Genomic DNA, 22,466 nt, shown 5'->3' with positions numbered 1-22,466 from the left:
TACACTTACAAAGAATTCTACATGGTCACAGCTATTCAGCTATCAAAAAGAAAACTGCAGATTTGCTGAGGCTGCTGCAATTTAAAATGCCGCATGTTCAGTCAATTTTTGAAATGCTGTCTTAAGAAACAGCAATTACAGGGAATCTGGGCAAAATTCTGCAAGAACAGCTTTTCTTCTAAATGTATTTCCAGTATGAATTTGATTATTAATCAAACATTAGCATATCTGCTATATATTGTGCCATATTGTATGGGTAACTAATTTGTTACTTGGTTATACAACAAGAAGTTTTAAGACATTAATAAATAGCTCTTTGAGGACATTAAGAAGCTTACAGGGCAGGTTTCTTAAAACAAGGCTTAGACCCTAATCAAGCAAGTGGCACTTCCCACGAACATGCACTCTACAACAAAACAAAATAAACAAACAAAAATACCCACTAACTCAAAGCTGTGTAATGTTTTAGTAATTGCAAAAAAAAAAAAAAAAAATGTTCAAAGGATATGAAACCAAAATGAAGAAAGTAAAAAATAATGAGACATGGCAATACAGAGATGTGAATGTTAATCTTTACACTCACAGGGAGGAAGATTTCACAGTGTATACACATTTTCTAAGTCACTGCTTTTCAGAAGTATGAGTTTCATTTATGATTGCATCTATGTTTCTTAAATGCTAGTTACCAGTATCCAGTTTTGTATCTTTCGTTCCATCCTGGTTAGTGTTTTAGTACCTGCATCCTATTTGCCACCTGAATCAGCCTTTTTCCAGGCTTCCCTACCATCATACATTCTTTATTTCACCAGTTAAAAAGGGATCTCAACACTGAATTCAATTTTGTTCTTTGGTATCTATAACATTTCTCAAGAGCAATGATACAAATGGCAAGCTCAGTAAAGAGTATTTGACCTCTGTAGGATGAAACACCGTTACTACCCTAAATATAATACCAATGAAAGGAAATACTGCAATTTCAGTAGTTAACACAGAATTTAAAAGTAACAGAATTCACTACAAAAATGTTAAGTTTCTTTCCTAAGTTTCCTTGTCTGTAATAGAGGAGTAGGTGGAGACATTCTAAGTCTAGGGGATTGGATGTGAATATTAAGTAGCTTTACAGGCTGGTGGGACTTTAAAAACATCTTAAACTTTATTTAAAAACATGGCTTCTCCTCCCTTGCTATAAATATATCACTTAGAATGACACCTGTATTCCTAGACTTGGTAACAGTCAGCAAGGGGTGAAGTGGAGGTGGCTGTCTCAGAAGGATCAAAATAAAAAATGAGGAAAGCAGTTAAACAAGGGAAAACCATGAATTCAGGACTAAATATGTAAGCTGTATATTTATTGACCTTATTACTATTACAATCATGCAATGTTCCCCTCTAACCATAGCATCTCTTTCTTTCCTTCTGGGCACATTCAGCATTTCTGGGGTGGGTAGCAGAAGCTAACATTTATTGAGTGATTATTATGGACCATTCACTCTACCGCATGCTTTCAGTGTATCACCTCACTTAATTCTTGGATCATTCCCATGTGAAGGGTACTTTTATTTTCTACATCTTCTAGAGAAGGAGTTTAAGATTCAGAGGAGAGAAGTGGCTTACCCAGAGTCACACAATAGCAAGGGTTGTAAGCAGCTTATGTCTGAGCCCAGAGCCCAACATTATAACCACACTTCCCAGCACTTGTCTCTGGACAAGGACACACAACTCAAGACTGCTTACGTAATGTTGGGATGATACTGCAAAGTTGACCTCTATTCAGCACCAAACGCACTAATGGATAGCCTACATACAAGCAAGGCACGATTGCTATTTTTCTTATTTATAACAATGCATTTCAGTAATAAGAAAGACATTACATTTATTTTGACGTCGACTATCAGATAAACACAAGACCATAAACGGAGACATTATTTTTAAAATATGCAACGCATGTATGAACCCAATATATCTGCTATAAAACACACACACACACAAAATCTTAGTTCTATATGATTCCAAACACATTTTCCCTCTTCTATTTTACATCAAAGGTCTCAGCCAAGCCTCTCCTAGTTTTTAGCATAGATTAAAATCAGCGTATTGAATATTAAGGGATTAGTTGAATCTAGGACATCTCTGTTGCTTTCTGATTACTATGTTCTTATTTATTTTACTTTCTATGCATAACTTCCATTACCTTAAGTAGGTAGGACTGAGGGACAAAGAAGAAATGCCAGCAACCTTACCTGCTTGAGAGCCTTTTTGGTGTGTTGCTGAAAGGAAGACACTAACTTGCTCTGCACTGCTGTGTTAGGAAGGCTTGAATCTCGAGTGGAAGATGCTTCATCAGCTACCTGCTTTGCACAAACTAGAAACAGAGAGATAATAATATTACTAATTTGAATTCCTTTTTTTATAGCCACTGTAATTACCTCACTTGGAGCTTTTCTCCAATTGAAAATGGATACCTAAAATAAGGCAAAATAGCACAGTAAAAAGAAGAGTATCTCGATTTAAAAGAAGGGATCATTTAATAATTGTGTGGCCACGGTTACATTGAACCTCTCTAAGCCTCGGTTTCCTTACCCACTAATTGATGATAATTTCTATGTTTTGGGCTATTGTATAGACATAAAGAAGAACACATTATCTGTCTCAAGAGTTGGGAGTCAGCAGGTACTTTCTGGAGCTGAGGAGGGAGTCTGGGCAATGCACAGCATTCTGAAGAAAGAATCTACATTAATGAAATTGTCTTCAATCTACCAACCTCAGAGGTACTATGATTCTTCTATTTAATAGCCCTCCTTCTATAGAATCTATGGTCTACTGGGGTGTGTGTATCCTCTTCTATGGGTCAAGGCAAATAGCATGGAGAAGGAAAAATGAAATCTGAGATGCTGGGTGTCAACTGAAGATAACTGCTTTCAAGAAAATCATGTCCTCTGCAGATTACAATATAATCTGCTCATTTTTTTTTTTTTTTTTTACCAGAGTCAAGCTTTCCGGGCACCTAGTCTATGGAAGTCAAGCCCACCGTCACTTTCTGCTCTATGACACCTGTGCTGGAGCTCCAACGCTTCTTTCTGGCCTCCTCAGACATTCCGCCTGGGAGACCAGGTTTCACACTTTGGCAGCAGTGTAGATGCAGGCCTTTTCTGTGAACTTGATGGGAGAAGGAGTTTATTTGGAAAATCAAAGTGAGGAAGCACTATGGTTAGTGGCAGAATGAAGACATATGTCAAATACAGGAGGCAAGGGGAAGTTCGATGGAAGAAAATAGCTTGAGAACATATTGTAAAATCTCAAAATAAGACTTCTTAAGGGCACCAGGGTTAACGCTAATCCAAAAAAATTTTCCAAGGAACAGTAACTTGTGAGGATTCTGACCTGAGTTTTAAAGGAAGGTGGAGGAGTTAAAAATGATTCTAGTCAAAAATGGAGGCATATGCAATCCCACTACTGGGCATATACCCTGAGAAAACCAGAATTCAAAAAGAGTCATGTACCACAATGTTCATTGCAGCTCTATTTACAATAGCCAGGACATGGAAGCAACCTAAGTGTCCATCAACAGATGAATGGATAAAGAAGATGTGGCACATATATACAATGGAATATTACTCAGCCATAAAAAGAAACGAATTGAGTTATTTGTAGTGAGGTGGATGAACCTAGCGTCTGTCATACAGAGTGAAGTAAGTCAGAAAGAGAAAAACAAATACCATATGCTAACACATATATATGGAATCTAAAAAAAAAAATGGTTCTGATGAGCCTAGGGGCAGGACAGGAATAAAGATGCAGACATAGAGAATGGACTTGAGGACACGGGGAGGGGGAAGGGTAAGCTGGGAAGAAGTGAGAGAGTGGCATGGACATATATATACTACCAAATGTAAAATAGATAGCTAGTGGGAAGCAGCTGCATAGCACAGGGAGATCAGCTTGGTGCTTTGTGACCACCTAGAGGGCTGGGATAGGGAGGCGGGGAGGGAGACGCAAGAGGGAGGGGATATGGGGGTATATGTATGCATATATCTGATTCACTTTGTTATACAGCAGAAACTAACACAACATTGTAAAGCAATTATACTCCAATAAAGATGCTAAAAAGAAAAGAGATCAATATACCTCCCACCAAATACTTTAGCCTCCATGTTACTAACTAAAGTTCAATGCTTATTTAAAATATTTTATTTTGATATGAAACATAAATACAATAAAATGCACAAATCATAAGAGTTAATAAAAAAATGGAGGCATATGCACGTGGTAGTGTCGAGAGCACTGCTTTAGATGGACTCAAGCTCATGTTGCCTAGAAATGAACATGTGGTCCATGAAAGAGCATACTTGGAAAAAAGAGTTAATCAAGTTTTGTTTTAATAACAGAAAGTAATCAGGAAGCCAAATGAACACGTTTTGGAAGATAAAATAATTGTTACTTATTAATGCCAGGCGCTGGACACATGTGATCTCATTTCATCCTCACAGCTTCCTTACGAGATGGAAAAGTATCATCTCCACATTGGAGAGAGAAAACTAGAGCTCAGGAAGGGTCAATAACTTGCCCATGGTCACACAGCCAAGTGAAACAGCAGAGCTGGGGTCCAAGGCCAGGTCCATAATCTTCCGCTTAGAATATTTGGCTTCAAGGCCAAGAAGTGATACAAAAAATTTAATGTATAAAGAAGTTTAATTTACTTGTGTCATGTTGGAGGACCTGAAACAGGAAGTTAATAAGGGTACAGGGAACAAGACGTTGAGCTCTGACAAGAAAAAACTGAGAGCGATTGGCCCAGGAAACACTACGGTTGAAGTTGCAAAAGGATTTGCCCATGGATACAGGGAGAGAAGTCCTTGAGTTTAAGACCAGGTAACTTTTTTCGATTCAATACAATATGACATTGTTCGCTTAAAACAGTCTAAATGTTCTAGTAAAGAAACATTTTATAACACTGCTTGCATAAACTATGGCTTCTAGGCTTCTCTCCTTGGAATCATCACTAATTTGTAACACTTTGCCAAAGCTTACTTATCAAGAAATATTAGAAATAATCATCGGTTTATATTCTAAAGATAAATTTATTTTTGTACTGATTACATAGATAAATTTATTTTTGTACTGATTACATAGATTACATATTTATCTTTAAATAATTTATCTTATTTAAAGATAAATTTATTTTTGTACTGATTACATAGATGGCCTTTTCAGTGTTCTGGAGTTGATACGAAGTGTGACAAACTGGGGAGGTGAGAGGAAGATGGCACACAGGATATACGATCCCAACTGAACAGACCTAAATGGATGGACTGTAAGCCCAGCCAGAAGTAAAGTGCACATTAGCAAATACATTTTATTACTTTCACATTCTTAAATTAGTATTGCCACCTAGAAAAATACAAACTTAATGGTAGTTAAAAAGGATAACCAAATGCAGTACATGGGTTTCAGGAAATGTGTGGAAAACAGGAGAATGCTTCTGCTTACTGGACATAGAAACAAATTTACTAATTTTCTTAGGAAACGATTTTATTCATAAGTGTTTCAAAGGTAAACTTCAATGCAGCAGGATCAAAAAAACAACAAACACCGAATCAGTGTAGATGTAATCAAAGCTTTATGTCTTATATTTTGTGACTGCTACAATAAGCAGTATACAATCAGCTGTCACGTCCTGAGGATAATAGATATCTAAGTTACCACTTGCTCTATTTGTTTCTGACCTAGGAAACCACAGGGTATTGTGATACCTATGTCAGTATACTCTGAATATTCATTTAAATTCACTACTGCACTGTGTTAATAATAGTGATTCACATATATTTACATACAGTGTTTCCAAAAGAAAGATACTGTTCAACTTCACCAGAATTTCAGTTGGCGGGCAGGACAATAAAACTGAAACAAGCATCAAGGAATACTGTGAAGTTTTTTCTTGAGGTGATTCAATTTCCTTTAACTCAACTCTGTTTTACTCTATCTTACATTCACATTCCAGCCTAGACCTAAGTGAAGCATCATGAGAATTCCTTTACTACAGAGTCATTTTCCTACCCGATTCCTCTTTCTGAAGTTGGTCCTATTTCTCTGGGTCAAACCATTTTCCCTAATTATTTATTTCCAATAAAATAATTATAGAACCTTCAAGAAAGTAAATGTAATAGAAAATAAAATGTATGAATGTTCCTTTGGATCTAAAACTTATTTTAAAGGGAAAAAATTCAAGAATAAAAATGATTAGGACACAATGTAATGCATCCGTAGGCCCCAAACAGTGTGCCTGCATGTGTGTGTGTGTGTGCGTGTGTCTGTGTGTGTGCACGCCCATTGACAATACAGACCCCAAACATGAGCATCTAAGTGACTTTATTCATTCTTCCGCCATATATCTGATGAAGGTGGCTGATTCTCAAAACTGCCGTAGTTAGAGAGGTAGTTGAACATATTCTTGCATATTCATATTCTGACAAAACACACAGTTTTCACTTTTACTTTATCTTTGCAGCTTTCTTAACAGATATGATAAATAAATAATACAGGGCCTTATTTTAAACAGTTGTCTGAATATTTATCTAAGGGGCTGAGTTTGGCCTCTGAAATACAAGCCAAAGAAAAATTAATGTTCGAGAAAGGACCAGGGGAAATCCCCTGTATGTGAAATTACAACAGGAGCCAGAAGAGTGAAGAATTAGGACAGATGTTTTATCCAATAAATATCTAACACTGACATGCAGCTTAGAAAGTGATATCTTCTTGGCATTCAGGACAGAATAGAAGCTTTTTTTCTTTTTTTTCCTAACTGTACACTGGCACCATCACAAAACGCATGCCAGGATTTTATACCTGGAAACCCCACAAGACTGCCTGCCCTTTTCATAGCTGGACAAGCCGAAGACGAGAAAACATGTGTTAAAAGGTATATAAATATTATTTCTGTCTACATTTTGCTTGCCTGCCCAAACCAGGCAAGCCAAATGCATAGTTAAAAGCTAATCTGCTAGTTTTTAATTCAAACAGTTAATGGGATTTTCAGTAGCTGTTGCTCATCTACCTCTACTCTCATTCACCCTCAGATTCCCAAACCCCTCCTCCAAAATATTCTACTTAGAAGGCTGGGACCAAAGAGAGACGGAGGATTACAGGTAATCATGAGACAGCCTAGAAGGCCAGAGAAACTGCTGACTGTGTTCCAACAAGACTGGATTTCAGCCTCTTTTCTCAGAGTCCCAAGTTGTCCCTCTCTCCCTTCTTTTTCATTCACCATTCAACTTGACAATGTGATTGAACTGGAAAATATGGCTTAGAGCTCACATTTTTTAAGTTGAGTGCTAGAGAGGGTATGGGTGACATTCCCCCCAATCTAAGTACTAATCCACTGACAGGTATACAAGAGGGCTCTGACCTTTAGCTCAAGACGCAAAGAAGGGAGAAAGCAGAATGCAATCTTGACTCTGTCTTTATTTCTAGTCTCACATCTGGTTGCCTTCCCAACTCCCACCCTCTCTGATCCAGTCAGTCGAGACCTTGTGCCATTTCCTGAACACAGATACTTGCTGTATGTCTCACTTGCCCTGACCGTCCCTCTTCCACCTTTGTGCCTAGAAAACTCGACAGACCAAACTCAAACAGCTTCCCCAAAGCTTTCCTGACTATCCCAGTCTCCGAGGTAGACTTACTCCTCCCCACCCCTTCCTTGGAACTTAGTGTATGAATCCATGACAGTCCCTGCAATACTGGTGCTTGCATCTGCCTTGCCACCCACAGGCCCAGCAACTCAGGGACTTACTTCTGTGCAAAGACAGGCACAGAGCCATTGGTCTATAAATGTTTATTAAACTAAACTGTCCAATTTGATTTTCATTAAATTTTTCTAAAGTATCTGTTTTTGAAGTTAACTTTTAATTACTGTTTTTAACAAGAATTCATGAACGGGGAGGTCAGCAATGCATAGTTTTTTACTGTGCAAAAGTATACATAAAAGATGAATTTTGAAAATTTGAAAACAGAAACTTCATTAGAATTTTTTAAATTATCCTACAGTCAATTAGGGAAAGTACGAAAACCAAACTACAAAACATGCTATGCAAGTCAGTTGGGAAGTCGTATGACCTGCCACTAAATGTGGATACGTTTCCTTCTGCCATCCTTACTCGTTGCCTTATTTTAAGAGGAACAGTCAGAGTCTGGAGGTTTTGCATGGTGAAATAAGTATCATTTAAAAGTCAAAATTAGAAATCACAATGTTTACTTGAAATGGCAGGAGCTGGGTGGGGGCAGAACCACAAAACAGCCCAGGATCTGGGTACAAGAGAGTCACTGCAACAAAGATATTAATCTTTATATGTTGATTAAACTACACATTAAGTGACTGGCTATCCAAGGTAACCGGGGTTCAAAGGGCTAATGAAGGCAGGGAGAAGAGCATCCTTTGACCAACTTCACTTCTATCAGTTCTTCCTCTGACCACTTCCTTTCGATTTTCTGAACAATCAAATAGATGCACTCAAATCAAAAAACAGTTTTCTATCAAAATGATCCTGACATACACTATAGGCTTAATAGAGTTTTTATAAATAAAATTGAAATCGAAGAGCACACAGTATATTAGGGATAATACCGTGGCACACTGTGAGAATTCAATCACATTTTAAAAGAGGGCTGGGTCTTAGAGGGGGCTTAATTGTGTATTTATTAATCATTCATTCAATTGTAAAACTTTTATTAAGCACCTTCATGCCAAGGACTGTATAAAATGCAGGGGAAAACAGTGACTAAGACCTAAGACCTGACTTTGAGACCATAGGTTTCTTAAAAAGACTTTTTTTTCAAAAAACAATGGTATAGAACTATTAATTCTGCCTGAGAGAAACCAAGTCTATGAAGACCTAGTGGTGACAACTAAAATTTGTTTTAAAAGATCAATAAGCAGGTAATTCAAAAGTATCCCCAGATTGGCAAATAATCAAAAAAGCTTATGTTTGGATTGTAATATGTTTTATGTATCATACTTACATTTGAAATTGTGCATATCATATATTCTGGATATACACAGCAACAAAATACATGCCAAAAACTGTTAAAGGTAACTTAATGACAACCAGACAAACCCATCTGACCCCAACTAAATATTTCCAGGACTCAATTTCTTTCAGAGAAAAGACAATTCCTTAATCCTTTTTGGATCCAGACTGAGGAGAACCACTTCTCTCAAAGCAGTCCTTATTCCAAGATAGGTCTAGGTAACTAGATTTAAACAATTTTCCTTACTGCATTAAAAGAAAACATTCAAAGGATATGAGAGGCAAGCAATTAAATAGAGAACTAATAGCAATAAAATAATGGAAACAGCAATTTTCCCTGAAGACTCTCAAGGGAGACAGTGTCCAAACATCTTAAGTATTGATATTAGATAATATTTGAACATTCTCTATGAATAAAATATACCTAATATAACTAAAAATATTACTATACTTTACAGCCTGCTTCACTAGGCCAATGAAGTCCTCTTCTTACTCAGAAGAGGTCTACAGAAAAGGGAGCAAAATAAACCAGGAGGAATAAAGAATCAGATGATAATTATACCAGCCATGTGTATCAGTAAGAATGTGCTCCACAAGGTGTAATCATGCCGGATGCCTTAAAGATTTGGGTGGCTGATATCATATGCTACAAATGATGCTTATGTGATATCCCGGAACTGGATGTATCACGATTTAATTGCAATGTCCACAAATGGTTGACAAACACTTTGGTTTGCACCGGACAGGACACTGAATCTCCACAGGTAACTAGGAGGAACTGAAGGTATAGGAATCCCTCTTAACAAGCACTCAATTTATCATCAGGGCAATTTAGTTATACTAGTACCTCTGGATATCCATAAAAATATCCCTTTAAACTCAGACAAGAAAAGAGAAACTCAAACCAGAAATGAAAATATTTAATAGGAAAAGCATATCTGATAGGTACCAGCCTCTAACCACCTAATTGCTCCTACCAGAGAACCAACACAGATTCCTCTCAGAATTATGGAGACTAATAACACAGTAAGCTGCTGTGAGGGGGGAAACATTAGAAGCTATTCTCTTACATCGCACAACACCTGTGATCTTCTACGCTGCAGCAAGTTCCTGAAACATCTACACAGAAATACAGGAACCCACCTAGAAAATGAGAAATAGAAAAAAGCATGCAGGAAGAATATCATTAAAAGGTTGGTACAGGTCAAGGATAAGTGCTTCATTCATGGGCACTAGTACTTCATTCTTCAACATATAAAAGATAACTCCAGTGTACAAGAAAGGGAGTTAAATAAACAGATGGTTAACTGTTTGAGAAATGGTTACACACTGTCATTTTAGAGAAAACGAAAGAATGGGCTATCTGGCATCATGGAAAAAAGTACTTCATTTTAAGAGCATGGATGCTTTTGCTCCTCTATACCAATCACAAACTATATCAATCAAAAAGAAATCTGGCTTGTCAGGATAGGTAATTGGGTGAGTACCTTTAATTTTGGTTTTATTTGAGAGGGAGTTTGCTTTTATCATGAGACCATACTCTATTTCCAGTCTTTATATTATGAAATATTTCTCTCCTAGCACAAGAAAAGAGGGGGAAAGTACACTTAAATGGGTCACTTTATCTGCACTTAAAAAGAAAACTTTTTTTTCTTCCATGACTCTGGGCTGTTAAAATCGACCAAAATCCACTTACACAAGAACAAAGTTCATAGTTCATGGGGAAATATGTAAGAACAAGAGGTCCCTAATGGGTAAAAGAAATGCAAAATAGTATCTATAAGTAATGTTTGAAAGGGCTGGGACAAGTTATTTGGAGAAGTTAAGATGAAGGGGGTGATATCTAGATGATGCCCAGCTGTTCCCCATCATCAGAGGGGAAATAAAAGAGAAAATTGGTTTAATTAAAAGCTCAAGAGATTTCAGCATAAGGAAAATTTCTTGACTATAAAGATTATCAAAAACACAGAGAGACAAATATAAATGAGTCTGTGAGATTCCCATCCCTCTGGGCATTTACTATAAGAATGATGTCTACTTTAATTGACTGGCTTAAGTAAAATGCTGGCATGAGAGAGGATCCAGGCCTGCATGAACTTCTGAAGTCCCTCATACTTCTCCTGAACTGGGAAAGCTGTGGGCTGGAATGAAAGAAAGGAGAATGAGAAAGAGTGGGCAGAGGAAGTTTTATATCCTGCCAATGATCATTTCTGACTGTGAAGAGTATTCTTTTTCCTCTGTATTTTCTTCCATGTGTAACTTAAACAACATCATTTTCACATACTTTAGTTTCCCTGGCCCACCAATGTAGAACAGGTGTCTGTATGAGCCAACAAAGCTGTTAACGAAAATGCAGACGTTGGATAAAAGACAAAGTAGCCTAACCTACTTTGACAAAGTAGCCTAACCTAAGAAAATCAGGGGACCTGACGCAGTCACTGAAACAATTCCCTTCCCTCCTACAAGATTCTCAGGAATGGCTGTCAGGTGGAAATGGATGGTGAAAACAAAGAAGGCTCATGTGTCATCTGATGTGAAATCACACAGGAGCAGTCACAGACAAGCTCCTGAAAAGCCTCCAGCAAGACCAGACATATAACACCGAGAGCAAAGACACACCAAATAGTTTGGCGACATCTTCGAAAGTTACTTGAACGCTCCCTTCACAGCTCCAGGGTCCCCTCATTTTCCTTTCTCTCCCCTCGTATAAACCTGCCACTGATAAACTGTCAGCGTGAATACTCCCTGAGGGCACCGAAACCTTTATTAGTACCCTTCTCACTTCCTCCGGGAAGCTCCTCATCTGTGTGTAATTGATGTCTCAAAAGAGATCCTATGCACACACTTCAGGCCATCTTAAAGCACTTTTCACTTTTGAAAAAAGACCCCTCTGTGGCCTCTGAGCCAATGCAAACAAAGAGTGAGCAGAATAATGTTTCATTAAGTTAACACGACTCCTGCCAAGAATCATACAGTCAGAAACCTGCTTATAAAACTGGCCATAAGGAATAATGAAAAGGACCACAGAAAATTCTTCAAATGTTGGAATCATTATTCACCCTGGGATCTGAGGACTAAAACATAGGATATGTGTTCTCTATAATCTTTTTCCCTAAATAGAGACTTTGAAAATACTAATTCTCCAGCTAGAGTGCTGCTTCCCCCCTGAAAGCCATTAGGGTTAATAACAAGCAGAACCTTTTTTGATCTCTATGGATGAAAATTGTACATTCTCCAGTTTCCTCATTTTAAAAGATTAAATAGGATGGTTGCTTTTGATTTTAAACATGAAATATATCAGGGCCACAAAAAGAGAAGCTCATTTTTTTTTTCCTGTTCATAACAATTTATAAATAGATGGGGAAGAAAGTGAAGACGATCTACTGAGTGTGTCATTTCCTATAAAATATGTGTGGTTTCTGCAGCCAGCAATGTACTGTAAGTCAACTTAATATGTGTAAGCAAACTCATGATATACCAATGCATTATGCTCAGAAAACAACTCAGACACAAACATAACCGTAAATCTCTGACTAAAATAGCCCATAAAATTCTACATATTTTCTTTGGGTGACATAGATCTATACTTATATTGGCATAAATGGTCATGGGCTGTCAACAAAGATATATCAAGTGATTCACCTAAATCACTCTTCGATCTTTAGAGCTAAGCTTGTAAAATGTGAAGAGTTTACTTTCTTGAGTCTCTAATTCTTATTAACTTGAAAAACTGTTTAGGAGTCAAAGAAACATAATGCACAACTATAGTTTTGTGTCTTGTAAATTCTGTAATTGATAATGTATCACTTTTCCCCCACACTAAAAATTTTCAACAAAACGTTAAAACAAAGTATCTTGGCAAAGCACCTCTCGTTTAAAAACGAATCTGTTTTGTTGGCCAACTGATTGAAAGAAGAGGACAAAAACATTACTGTTATTATCTTAACTCTCCCTAAAGACTCAACTGTTACTGACTGGAATCAGGCTGCAAGATCTCTTTCTGGTTGTCAGTTTTTGTAAAGTGCTTTCTTTTCAAATACTTCACTGTGTTTCGCTTTTGGTGGTGCAACAAATGTCAACTAATCTTTGTTAATTTGAAATCGCTCAGTGCTAGCAGAGGCTTATTCTTTGGACTGCCACAAGCATATTCTACCAATTGATAGTTATTATTCACCTTGATACTTTTCACTCTTTCATCCCAAAGGAGGAACGGGAAAAGGAGAAGGGAATAAAGATTTAAAAAACAGATGGTGGGACCCTCCCCTCCCCTCCTCCTCTCCTCTTGCCCTTTCTCCCATGCCCCTGCAACCCCACACATCCCCACCTTCCCTCTCTAATTATATTTTCAAAGTATATTTGTACAGCTGTACGAAGTGTGGAAATTATATCCATTCTGACTGCTGGTTCAAATACGTATTAGAAATAGAGTAAGCAAGGAAATCACCTAAACCAGTTCAGGTTCATAGTATTTATTATCCTTTTGTAAGAAATCATGCGGTAGCCCACTCCTTCATTTGGATAAGCTCAAGTTTATAATCAGAATAGAGTTGGACAAATGTTGAGAAACCAAACTGCATCCAAGACTCCTGGCTAAGAGTGTTCCCCACGGTCCCAGGCAGAGTCAGCGGTCAGAGCCTGGCTTTTGGTGTCACTCACATCTACCTGGGCTTGACACTTGGATGAAATATTTAACCTCTAAGTCCGTTGCCTCACTGGTCAAAAATAAAATAAAATTAAAATTAAAACTGGAAAAATTAAATAAAACACAGTAACAGAGCCTAGGAAGATTGAATATCTCACAGGAATGTTGTCAGGATTAAACAATCTGCATGTAACCAGCTCACAAAGCCTAGGCATTGTGAGCACTCAACATATTTTCAATATCTAGGTTTGAAAATGTATCCTAAGGTTAATGGACTATACACAGAAGTCTACGGTATACACACGGAGAGGAAATAAACTTGTCCTATAAGAAGCAATTGTGGTTTGCAGTAAGATGTAAAAGTGGGCAAGTCAAGGAATACCCAAGGAAATAAGCTATCTACTATTCTTTCAGTGATTCCTCAAAGCAATTTCCCTAATACAACTTCAAAGGAGAGGCCAGGAAATCTAGTTTTGGTCACATTAACTGGAGATGTGTGGGTATGTGTTATTACGTGAAGTACCTATTCACATTTCAAATTAGGGGAGTTTGCTTATCCCTGCTTTGGTTTAATTACTGGCTAAGTGCTCTCACCCTGTCCCCGACCCCTTCCCAGCCACTAAAACCCTCCCACTCTTTCCTCTGACATTCAGGATTAGTCGTTAGCAAAATCTCTGATTAACCTCTATCTTTTTCTCTGAACACTCCCTTCGCATCTTGATCTACAAAACCTGGCTCTCTCCCATGGACACTACTTCCCCTGGAACACTCTCAGGTAGCAGCCTGTTTCTTTTCCATGCATCTTGTACCGCTGGGCCTGGAAATGGGACGAGGGGACTCTATTCTCCTTCCCTGCTCCTTAGATGCCTCCAGCATCAACAGACTGCTCCTCCTTACTAATTATTTACCAACTCCTGGATTACTCCCTTTCATATTCGGAAGATTTTAGCTCCTAAATGTCACAGCCTTTCAATGCTGGTTCTATCATAATTGTCTGTTTCAATATCCGCACAGACGATTCTCTAATATGTCATGGCAGGGCCACCACCAGCCTTTACAACATCTTTGTGCAAATAGGAAAAGGCAACATTTCCTCCAGGTAGACCCTGCTCCATCCCGTGACACGAAGCTGGGCAAAGGAAGGCCTGCTGAATTTCAGTCACTGATGGTCACCTCAGCCAGGCCACTGTGAAGAGGGTACACACACTGCCTAACCATTCATGACAGCCTTCAACCTACCCTCCCTCTTTCATCTCAGACACGCATCCCGTATCACCCTAACCTCAGTTTCACACATTCCACTCTTACATCACCTATCCTTCCAACTCGTTTCCTCTAGAACACCAAATCAAACAATCTGTCCACCCTAGGGAGACCTCCACCTCCTCCTTCACACCATGCCACACACAATCGTGTCTTCCCTCACCTCCACAACCAGCTGAAACTCAATGGAGATGGATTGCAACGTTCTATGTCACGTACCCTCAGCTGTGTCCCGCTCTGGCTTCATGATTCACACCTGGCAAAATCCCAGCTCTGGTCCAATCCAACTCTGTACTTACTCCACACTTGTACAGCGATCATGAACATGACTGGAGAAAAATGTACAACTATGCTGGCTGGTCTCATGTTCAATTCAGGATTAGCCACTTCAGGAGTGTCCTTAATGCTGTTGGACTTGAGACAAACATTTTCTATCTTCTCCTTAGATCTACAAAGCTACTTCCCCATCTTCACCCTTGGCTGGAGAACTTGTTTCCTATTTCACTGAGAAAAATGGAGCAATAAGAAGCGAACTTCCGTACCAGGCCCCATAACTTCTCTAACACTGTATCTTACCATCTTCTCTCTTGCTCACTCTGGACTCCAACTACACTGGCCTCTTGATGTTTCTGGAACATTCCAGGCACTCTACTGCCTCAAGGCCTTTGTAATTGCTCCTTCTTTTACCTAGAACTCTCTCCCATCAAATGCCTGCTCCCTCACTGCCTCAGGTCTTTTCTCAAATACCCCTCTCTCACTCTTCTCTCCTTATTTAATTTATTTTGCCCCATATCTCTTGTTGGCACTGAATAAGCTGTAAATTTTACATGTTTATTTTGCTTATTGTCTGTCTCTCTACCAATATAAAATCCATGAGAGGTCTCTTTCTGTTCTTCTTTTTCACTGCTGTAACTATAATGTCAAGAACAGTACTCGGCACATAGCAGAAACTCAATATATACGTTGATATACGTTAACAGAGAGGGGGTGGGGGAGGGAGAGGGAACAGGCAAGTGGTCAGGCAAGCAGGCAGTACAGCAAGAGGAGTGACCCAATAAGATTCCCCTTCATCCTACTGAAGGAGAAGGGTGTGCCCCTTCCAGAAATCCGGAAAATGTCATGCATCTCTGCTTTGTTCTCTTTCTAACCACAAGGACCTGCCAAAGTTCACAGCACTACTACAACAATGGTGGGGGGCTTAGTTGAGTTTTCAAAAGGTATAGGAATAAGGATAGCAAATTCAATGAAAGTTGGCTAAAAAAAGTCTAGAAAGCCGACTTCAGCCATTTTACTAAGACAAGAATCTGTTTCCTACATTAATTCAGCACCTCGGCTGCAGGTCAGATAGCACTGGAGCAGAACCGGTCTCTTGGGGACTATCAGAAAGCACATCAGTTTAAAGGGTAGGAGTGGCCGGTCAGAATACAAAGGGACTCCTATGACCATTAATAAAATGAATGGCTTTGGGCTATTACTGAAAGATGATTTTTCTGCAAGGATCCTTTAAGGTTTCTTTGTTTGAAGATAATTTACTGATTTCTATGAGTCCACCGACACAGACTTTAATGACACACTCTTCCTCCCAAATCATGATCTGGGCCCACTTGGGGGACCAGTGAGTAGGGTTAAAAAAAAGTACAGCAGCTTTTGTGGAACAAAGATTTGCCAAAACTGCAGTACAGAAATTACATACACCAACAGAATCACAATGCAAATGTTTTGAGAAAGATAAAAATGAATCCACATGGACAGAATTCAGAGGTGAAAAATACCCCCTTAGAATTCTAGAAGGGTTTCTCACTTTTCAAAAGCATTTCAGAAGAATATAACTTATTTGGTCATTGTTTTGCTGTCAGGAATGTTAACATTAAGCTTAATTTATTAAGGACAAACCTAGGAACAAAGCTATTATAAAACTACTTGTGATCACAGAAAAAATCAGCACAATCAGAAATAAAACACTGGCATTCTCAGGCTTCACTTATATAAGAATAAAACCACGACATACCCCAGTAACCCTCTCAGCTTGCAGGAGAAATATACTGATAACACTCAAGAATACTGTCCAGGGAAATCCATGCTGCTAAAAACCAAAATAAAACAAAAAGCAAAGAGCTGTTTACTTTTCTTAGGTGCTAACCTTTTGAACCAGAATTGTTTGATCATAAATCTAAGAGGTAGTAGAAGCTTAGAAGAAAACTGTATCTATAATGGTAGGGAATTCAATTAGTAAGTTATTGGAATTCTACATAACCTTTAAGAGAACAGGGTTTGTATCCTGAAATTTGTCACACTTACCTCCATTTCCTTCCCCATTGGCACTGACCTCCGCCATCTCTGTGCCTTCCAATTCAGACTCACAGCCTAAATCCAATGTTCCATCAGCTGAGCATGACGACTCCTCTTTCTATATTATTTTAAAAATAATGATTTATGGAGATGTATTAGCAACTGAAAACATTCAAAATACTTCCACAGTCCTAAGGAATTATAACAGTTGCTTGTAATTTGGAATTTCAATACTGATTTACTTTTTAATGTAAAACCACTCCTTGGTGGGGGGGTGGGGGGAATTACTGGGAAAAGCACATTGCCATAGTTGATTTTTTGGATAACCTTTAAAATCTATACAAAAAACAAGGTTTTTTTTTTTAACATATGTTGTTTCCGTTTTTCTCAATTTTACCTTCTTCCTTACTTTAGAAAATGGCTTAACGACTCAGAATTTTAATGATAAATTAAATACCCAAGTAGCTACAAAAATCAACTGAAATAATACAAGTCCTTTGATTAACCTGTATTGTTTTCTGAAACACACACAGTTTAAGAGCCTGACGCTAAGTAGCTGAGAAAGAACCCCTGCTCCTTTGCCAGGTATAACTTTTAGCATTAAAAAAAACCAAAAACAAAACAAAACAGAAAACTTCTCAAAGGAAATTAATGAACTTTAAATGTAACCCATCATTTATTAAAGCAGACTTTTTTTAATTTATAAGAAATAATACATTGATTTTGCTTGATGCAAGTTATGCAACCATTTGCAGATCATCAGCTTTTGTTCTCTGGAATTTTGCATCTTACATGGCATTTCCATTCTAGATGGAAATGGGAATTACACTAAAATAATTAAGACTCAGTTATCCGAAGCTTTTTATTTCTTTATTCTTCTCATATAACAAGTATGCATTATTAGTAAAAACTTCCCGGAGATCAGTGGTTGTTTTAAATTTGAATAATTGATTTAAATCAGCAAATTTTCAAGACGAATGGGTACATTTCTTATTTTTTGTAAAAGACAGGCATACAGGTGTGAAGCCTATATATCAACTGACGGTCATTAAGTCAAATAGTATTTGGCAACTGTGATCATCTTAAAACTTGGCTCATCAACCATGGCACTCCTCCATGTAAATTTTTAAGAATCAAGAATTTTAAGGAAGCCACAACTATTTTCCATTACCATATGTTAGAGTGAAACCACAGATATGTTTTCTTTAAAGAAAATGTCATTGTTTATTCTTAATATGAAATCATTTTTAAGACATCTGAAAACATTTAAAAGGCAAAGGAGTCATTCTACCCTTCACCCAAGTCTAATTTTGTTTACCTTCACATGTAAATGCATGATACATAGTAATAACAGACATAATACGCAGAACAGTCCAACTTACTTTGAGAGCATAGAGGCCTGACTTTCCAGGGATTTTGAAGAATGTTCCATCCCCTATTCGAGTGTTAGTGTGAAGCATTGCATTCAGACAGGCTAATGGAGAAGTTCCACTAGAAAATAAAAGTGTGCAAAAAATGAAGCAGTCTGAGACGCAGTTTCTGTGGCAAAACTGTTCTCAGTCTCTTAAGGAAAAAAAAAAAAAAAAAAAAAGACCCCTCGTATGCCTTTTTAAAATATCCTCCCAACCCCGAAAACATCTACATTACAATAACAGGCCAGTCCAGTTTCGCCAAAGTTAATCAGATGCATCTGTCTTATAGGCTTCAGGCAAGAAGTCTCCTGAATTGAAATTATGCTTTTATTCATAAAGCAACCAACACTATATTTCAAAGAAACCAAAGCCCAAACGTTTGTGTGGTGTTATTTTGCAAATAATACCATGTAGCCTCAGGTTTTAAATATTACAGACAACTTGATGGTTGCACTTGAATGATCAAATAAACTAAGTTCAAGGACAGCTCCATCCTATAGGTTCAAAAGCAACAAAAGAATAATAAACCACAGAAGAACTGATTTGAAATTACAAGTATTTAAGTCACTCATGGGATTGCATTTCTCACAAGGCCAAATAAAAATCTATATCTGTGTTTATATCTCTGATACAACTTCTTCAATGACATCCTTTCCTCAGTTCTTTATTTGTCAAATAAAGAAATACGTGTTTGGGAATTCTACCCAACTAATAATTATGTTCGGTAGTAAAGATGCAAGTGACTAAATTATGAAAACAGATTTTTTTAAGAAACCAAACAGCATTACACTATTGATTAAAATATCAAAACACATACATACAAACATTATTGAAATGTATTCATATACTTAAAAAGATGTTTATGAAATGTATAATATGTATATATTTCCTGGGGTACACTTTAGAACTTTTTTGTGTTTTGTTTGGAAACTGATATTTTTGTACACTAGAATTTAGAGGTAGAATTGTTACTTTCATTTACTTATGTTTCCACATACATTTTACTTCCTAATATGCTAAAAGATCAATATTTGGTTGAACCAATAACGATTAGAAGCACTACTCCACCCCATTTACCTAGTAGGGGTTCTGGGTATGTAATCCAAGATATCCTGGGACAAGAGAACCTTTAGGATATTAAGGCTTCAAAGTTTGAATTTCTGTGATAGAAACATATTTTTATGTCACTAACTAAATTAAAAGTTTTCTAAAAACCAAGATTATCCAATCTCTTACTTACTATGAATACTCACCAATAAAATGAAAAAGCCAAATTTGCTGAGCTGACACAACACACAATAGCAAGGCAGCATATATACACATCATGGTCATAAAGGTTTATAAGTATTGTAATAAGAAGAACACTCTTTATTATTTTAGGAAACAGCTTCTCTGTGCCAACACATCAATATGATTCCATTTGGTTTGACAGGAAGCCAGAGCCCTAATATAAATTTGGTCATAGAACAATGCAGTTAGAACACTGAAGTACACATAGAAACAATGCTGGACGTTTATGTAATATCTTTCCTCTCGAAGCTTCTACAAGCTTACAGACCTCATTTCATTATTTTTCTTCATAAAAGATGTTCTGCTCATATGTAAAGTGGGCCAGGCATACCTTATAAAGTAAAATATATTCATGTCCCAGAAATAGCTGTCCATGAATAAATTCCAGATAAATAATGCTATACATGGTGTACTGAAGACTGCAAAATATATTTTTTTATCAGCATTCTCTTCAGAAAAAGCACAGACAATTTGAAGCTGGGAATTATTATGCCAGATTTGTGGAGCTTTAATTTGGTGAAACTGTCAGAAACACAGATTTTTCTGTAGGGACTTGGCAAGAAAATGTTAACACTGCAAGTAAAATAGAATCCTATACATAAAAATGAAACAATGTAGATGTTTTAAAGATATAACTTAATACAACTGTGCACCTACCAAACCTCACACACACGCTTCCTGTTATTTATTCCTAAGGTCTTAATACACACAATTCCAAGAACTCAGATTTAGAATATTAGAGAATAATACAGATTTAAAGACAACTAAAAGATACTGAACGAATATAATTTACTATCACTAGAATTTACATTTTCTTTCTAGGTTACAGTAAACCAAAGATAATTGTAGAAGATAAATTGACTATTAAATAGCAGTTTAATGCTATGCCTGCTGCAAACATAAGTGATAAACACCCAGTTTCATATAAATAATAAGCTCTGTTGAACATGAATATATTATTAAATTATACTGTTTATTAACTCAATAAACTCAAGATTTACTGTGGAAATATTTTTTAAAATATGTAATTTACAATCACATGACAATAGATCTCCAAAAGTCTCAATGACTACTGTAATTTTCCCAAATCTTTCCCAAAACAAACATATGAAATTCGTTTTATTTCAAAACTATATAACATTTGCATTTCAGAAGAATTAAAAAATACTTTGCAATCAAATGCAAATTTTACTACTCAAGTCAGTGGTTGATAGTCACTTAGTTTTAAACATATCACTTGCATTTCTTCATAGAAAAAAAACCAAATTATATAGTTCATTTTATTTAAAACAATAAAACATTAGCATCGAAAGAGTGAAGTGCTTACTAAAAAGGTAACTGTTTTATCCACTGCATATACATAGGAAAGTGAATTTTAAAAATCTTTCATACCCTTTACTTATTGCTATTATTCTCAACATTTCCATAAGGTCTAGAAATTTTGGACTGCTCTCCCTGAAAACATGAATGTCTTAATTAACTGTCATTGAACAGGAGTAAATAAAAGTCTCATTTACGTATTTTTATTATTTTAATATTCAGAAAAAACAGAACTAGCAAATATACCTAGGCCAGCTTTAAAAAAGATACAAACATACATTTATACATCTGTATATATTAAAAAAGCACAATGACTTACTGTGGGTATGAAAGAAGATGAGGCAAGTATGTGTTAAAAGTCTGTATTCTTAGATAGCATGGACATCTTCTATGCAATATTTCTTAGTTTTAATTAAAAAAATTTGTTCACACTTAATGCAAGAGTTAATCACCTCAGTCAGAATTTAAAAGCTTAAATTTCTGGAATAGAATACGTGCATGTGTACACAATATATGCAATAATAAAACAACATTTAAACCAAAAAAAATCTCTAAAATTTCAAAAGTTACTTACTTTCTAAAATGATGAATTGGAAGAATTGCGATATCCCAATTTATAAAAAGAAAACAAAAAAGAAAGGAAGGAAAAAAAAAGTTAGTTTTCCAACTTAAAATGCAATTCTACATCTTACCATTTCAATAAATAAGACAGTGTACAAGAAACACACGAAACTCTTAGATTTGGCTGTTGGCAGGGAGGAAAACACTGGAGGACTGGGGTAAAAGGTGAATTCTACTTTCTTCCCTAACACTTCCATAATGTTTTCATTTTGTCCACAAGCCTCATATAGTTCCATACTAGGAATATAATTAGGAGTAAATAAGCAGGACACTATTTGCCCCCAATTCTGTTCTTTCTGCCATTCCCTGTAATTGAGCCCTTCCCTATACACCTGCCAGGGTAGATATACACCTTATTCTATTTGTTTGTTTTCCTCCTTAGACTGTAGGGTTGTGGAACCCTTCTGGTTTGTTTTCATTTCCCACAACCCCTGAAGCAGAACGGGGTGGAATTTGGAGGCAGGGGAGCAGGCATAATTTAAACTGTCTAGACATCAAAGAACCCCCAGAGATGCTTTGCAGAGCCCCAGTGCTGTGTGAACTACAGAAAAACCATTGCTTTATCACATCAAATTGTTGACAGAACACATAAAATTTTACTAATAGTGT

The 22,466-nt window shown here is 36.9% G+C and overlaps 1 protein-coding gene across 1 annotated transcript in view; it reads right to left on the bottom strand.

The window, feature by feature from the left end:
* ASXL3 (ASXL transcriptional regulator 3) overlaps window positions 1-22,466 on the bottom strand; it is a 170,870-nt gene that overhangs the window by 85,297 nt on the left and 63,107 nt on the right. The window contains exons 3-5 of the mRNA XM_036823324.1: window positions 18,597-18,705; window positions 17,224-17,332; window positions 2,241-2,362 (exon numbers count right to left, since the gene is read on the bottom strand). Of these exons, the coding sequence (XP_036679219.1) occupies window positions 2,241-2,362; window positions 17,224-17,332; window positions 18,597-18,705 (340 nt within the window). The remainder of the gene's footprint in view (window positions 1-2,240; window positions 2,363-17,223; window positions 17,333-18,596; window positions 18,706-22,466) is intronic.

The sequence above is a fragment of the Balaenoptera musculus genome, chromosome 14 (assembly GCF_009873245.2).
Source record: "Balaenoptera musculus isolate JJ_BM4_2016_0621 chromosome 14, mBalMus1.pri.v3, whole genome shotgun sequence".
Classification (NCBI taxonomy): domain Eukaryota; kingdom Metazoa; phylum Chordata; class Mammalia; order Artiodactyla; family Balaenopteridae; genus Balaenoptera; species Balaenoptera musculus.
Note: the sequence above shows the minus strand (reverse complement) of the source record. Positions and strands in the feature narration are given on the sequence as shown.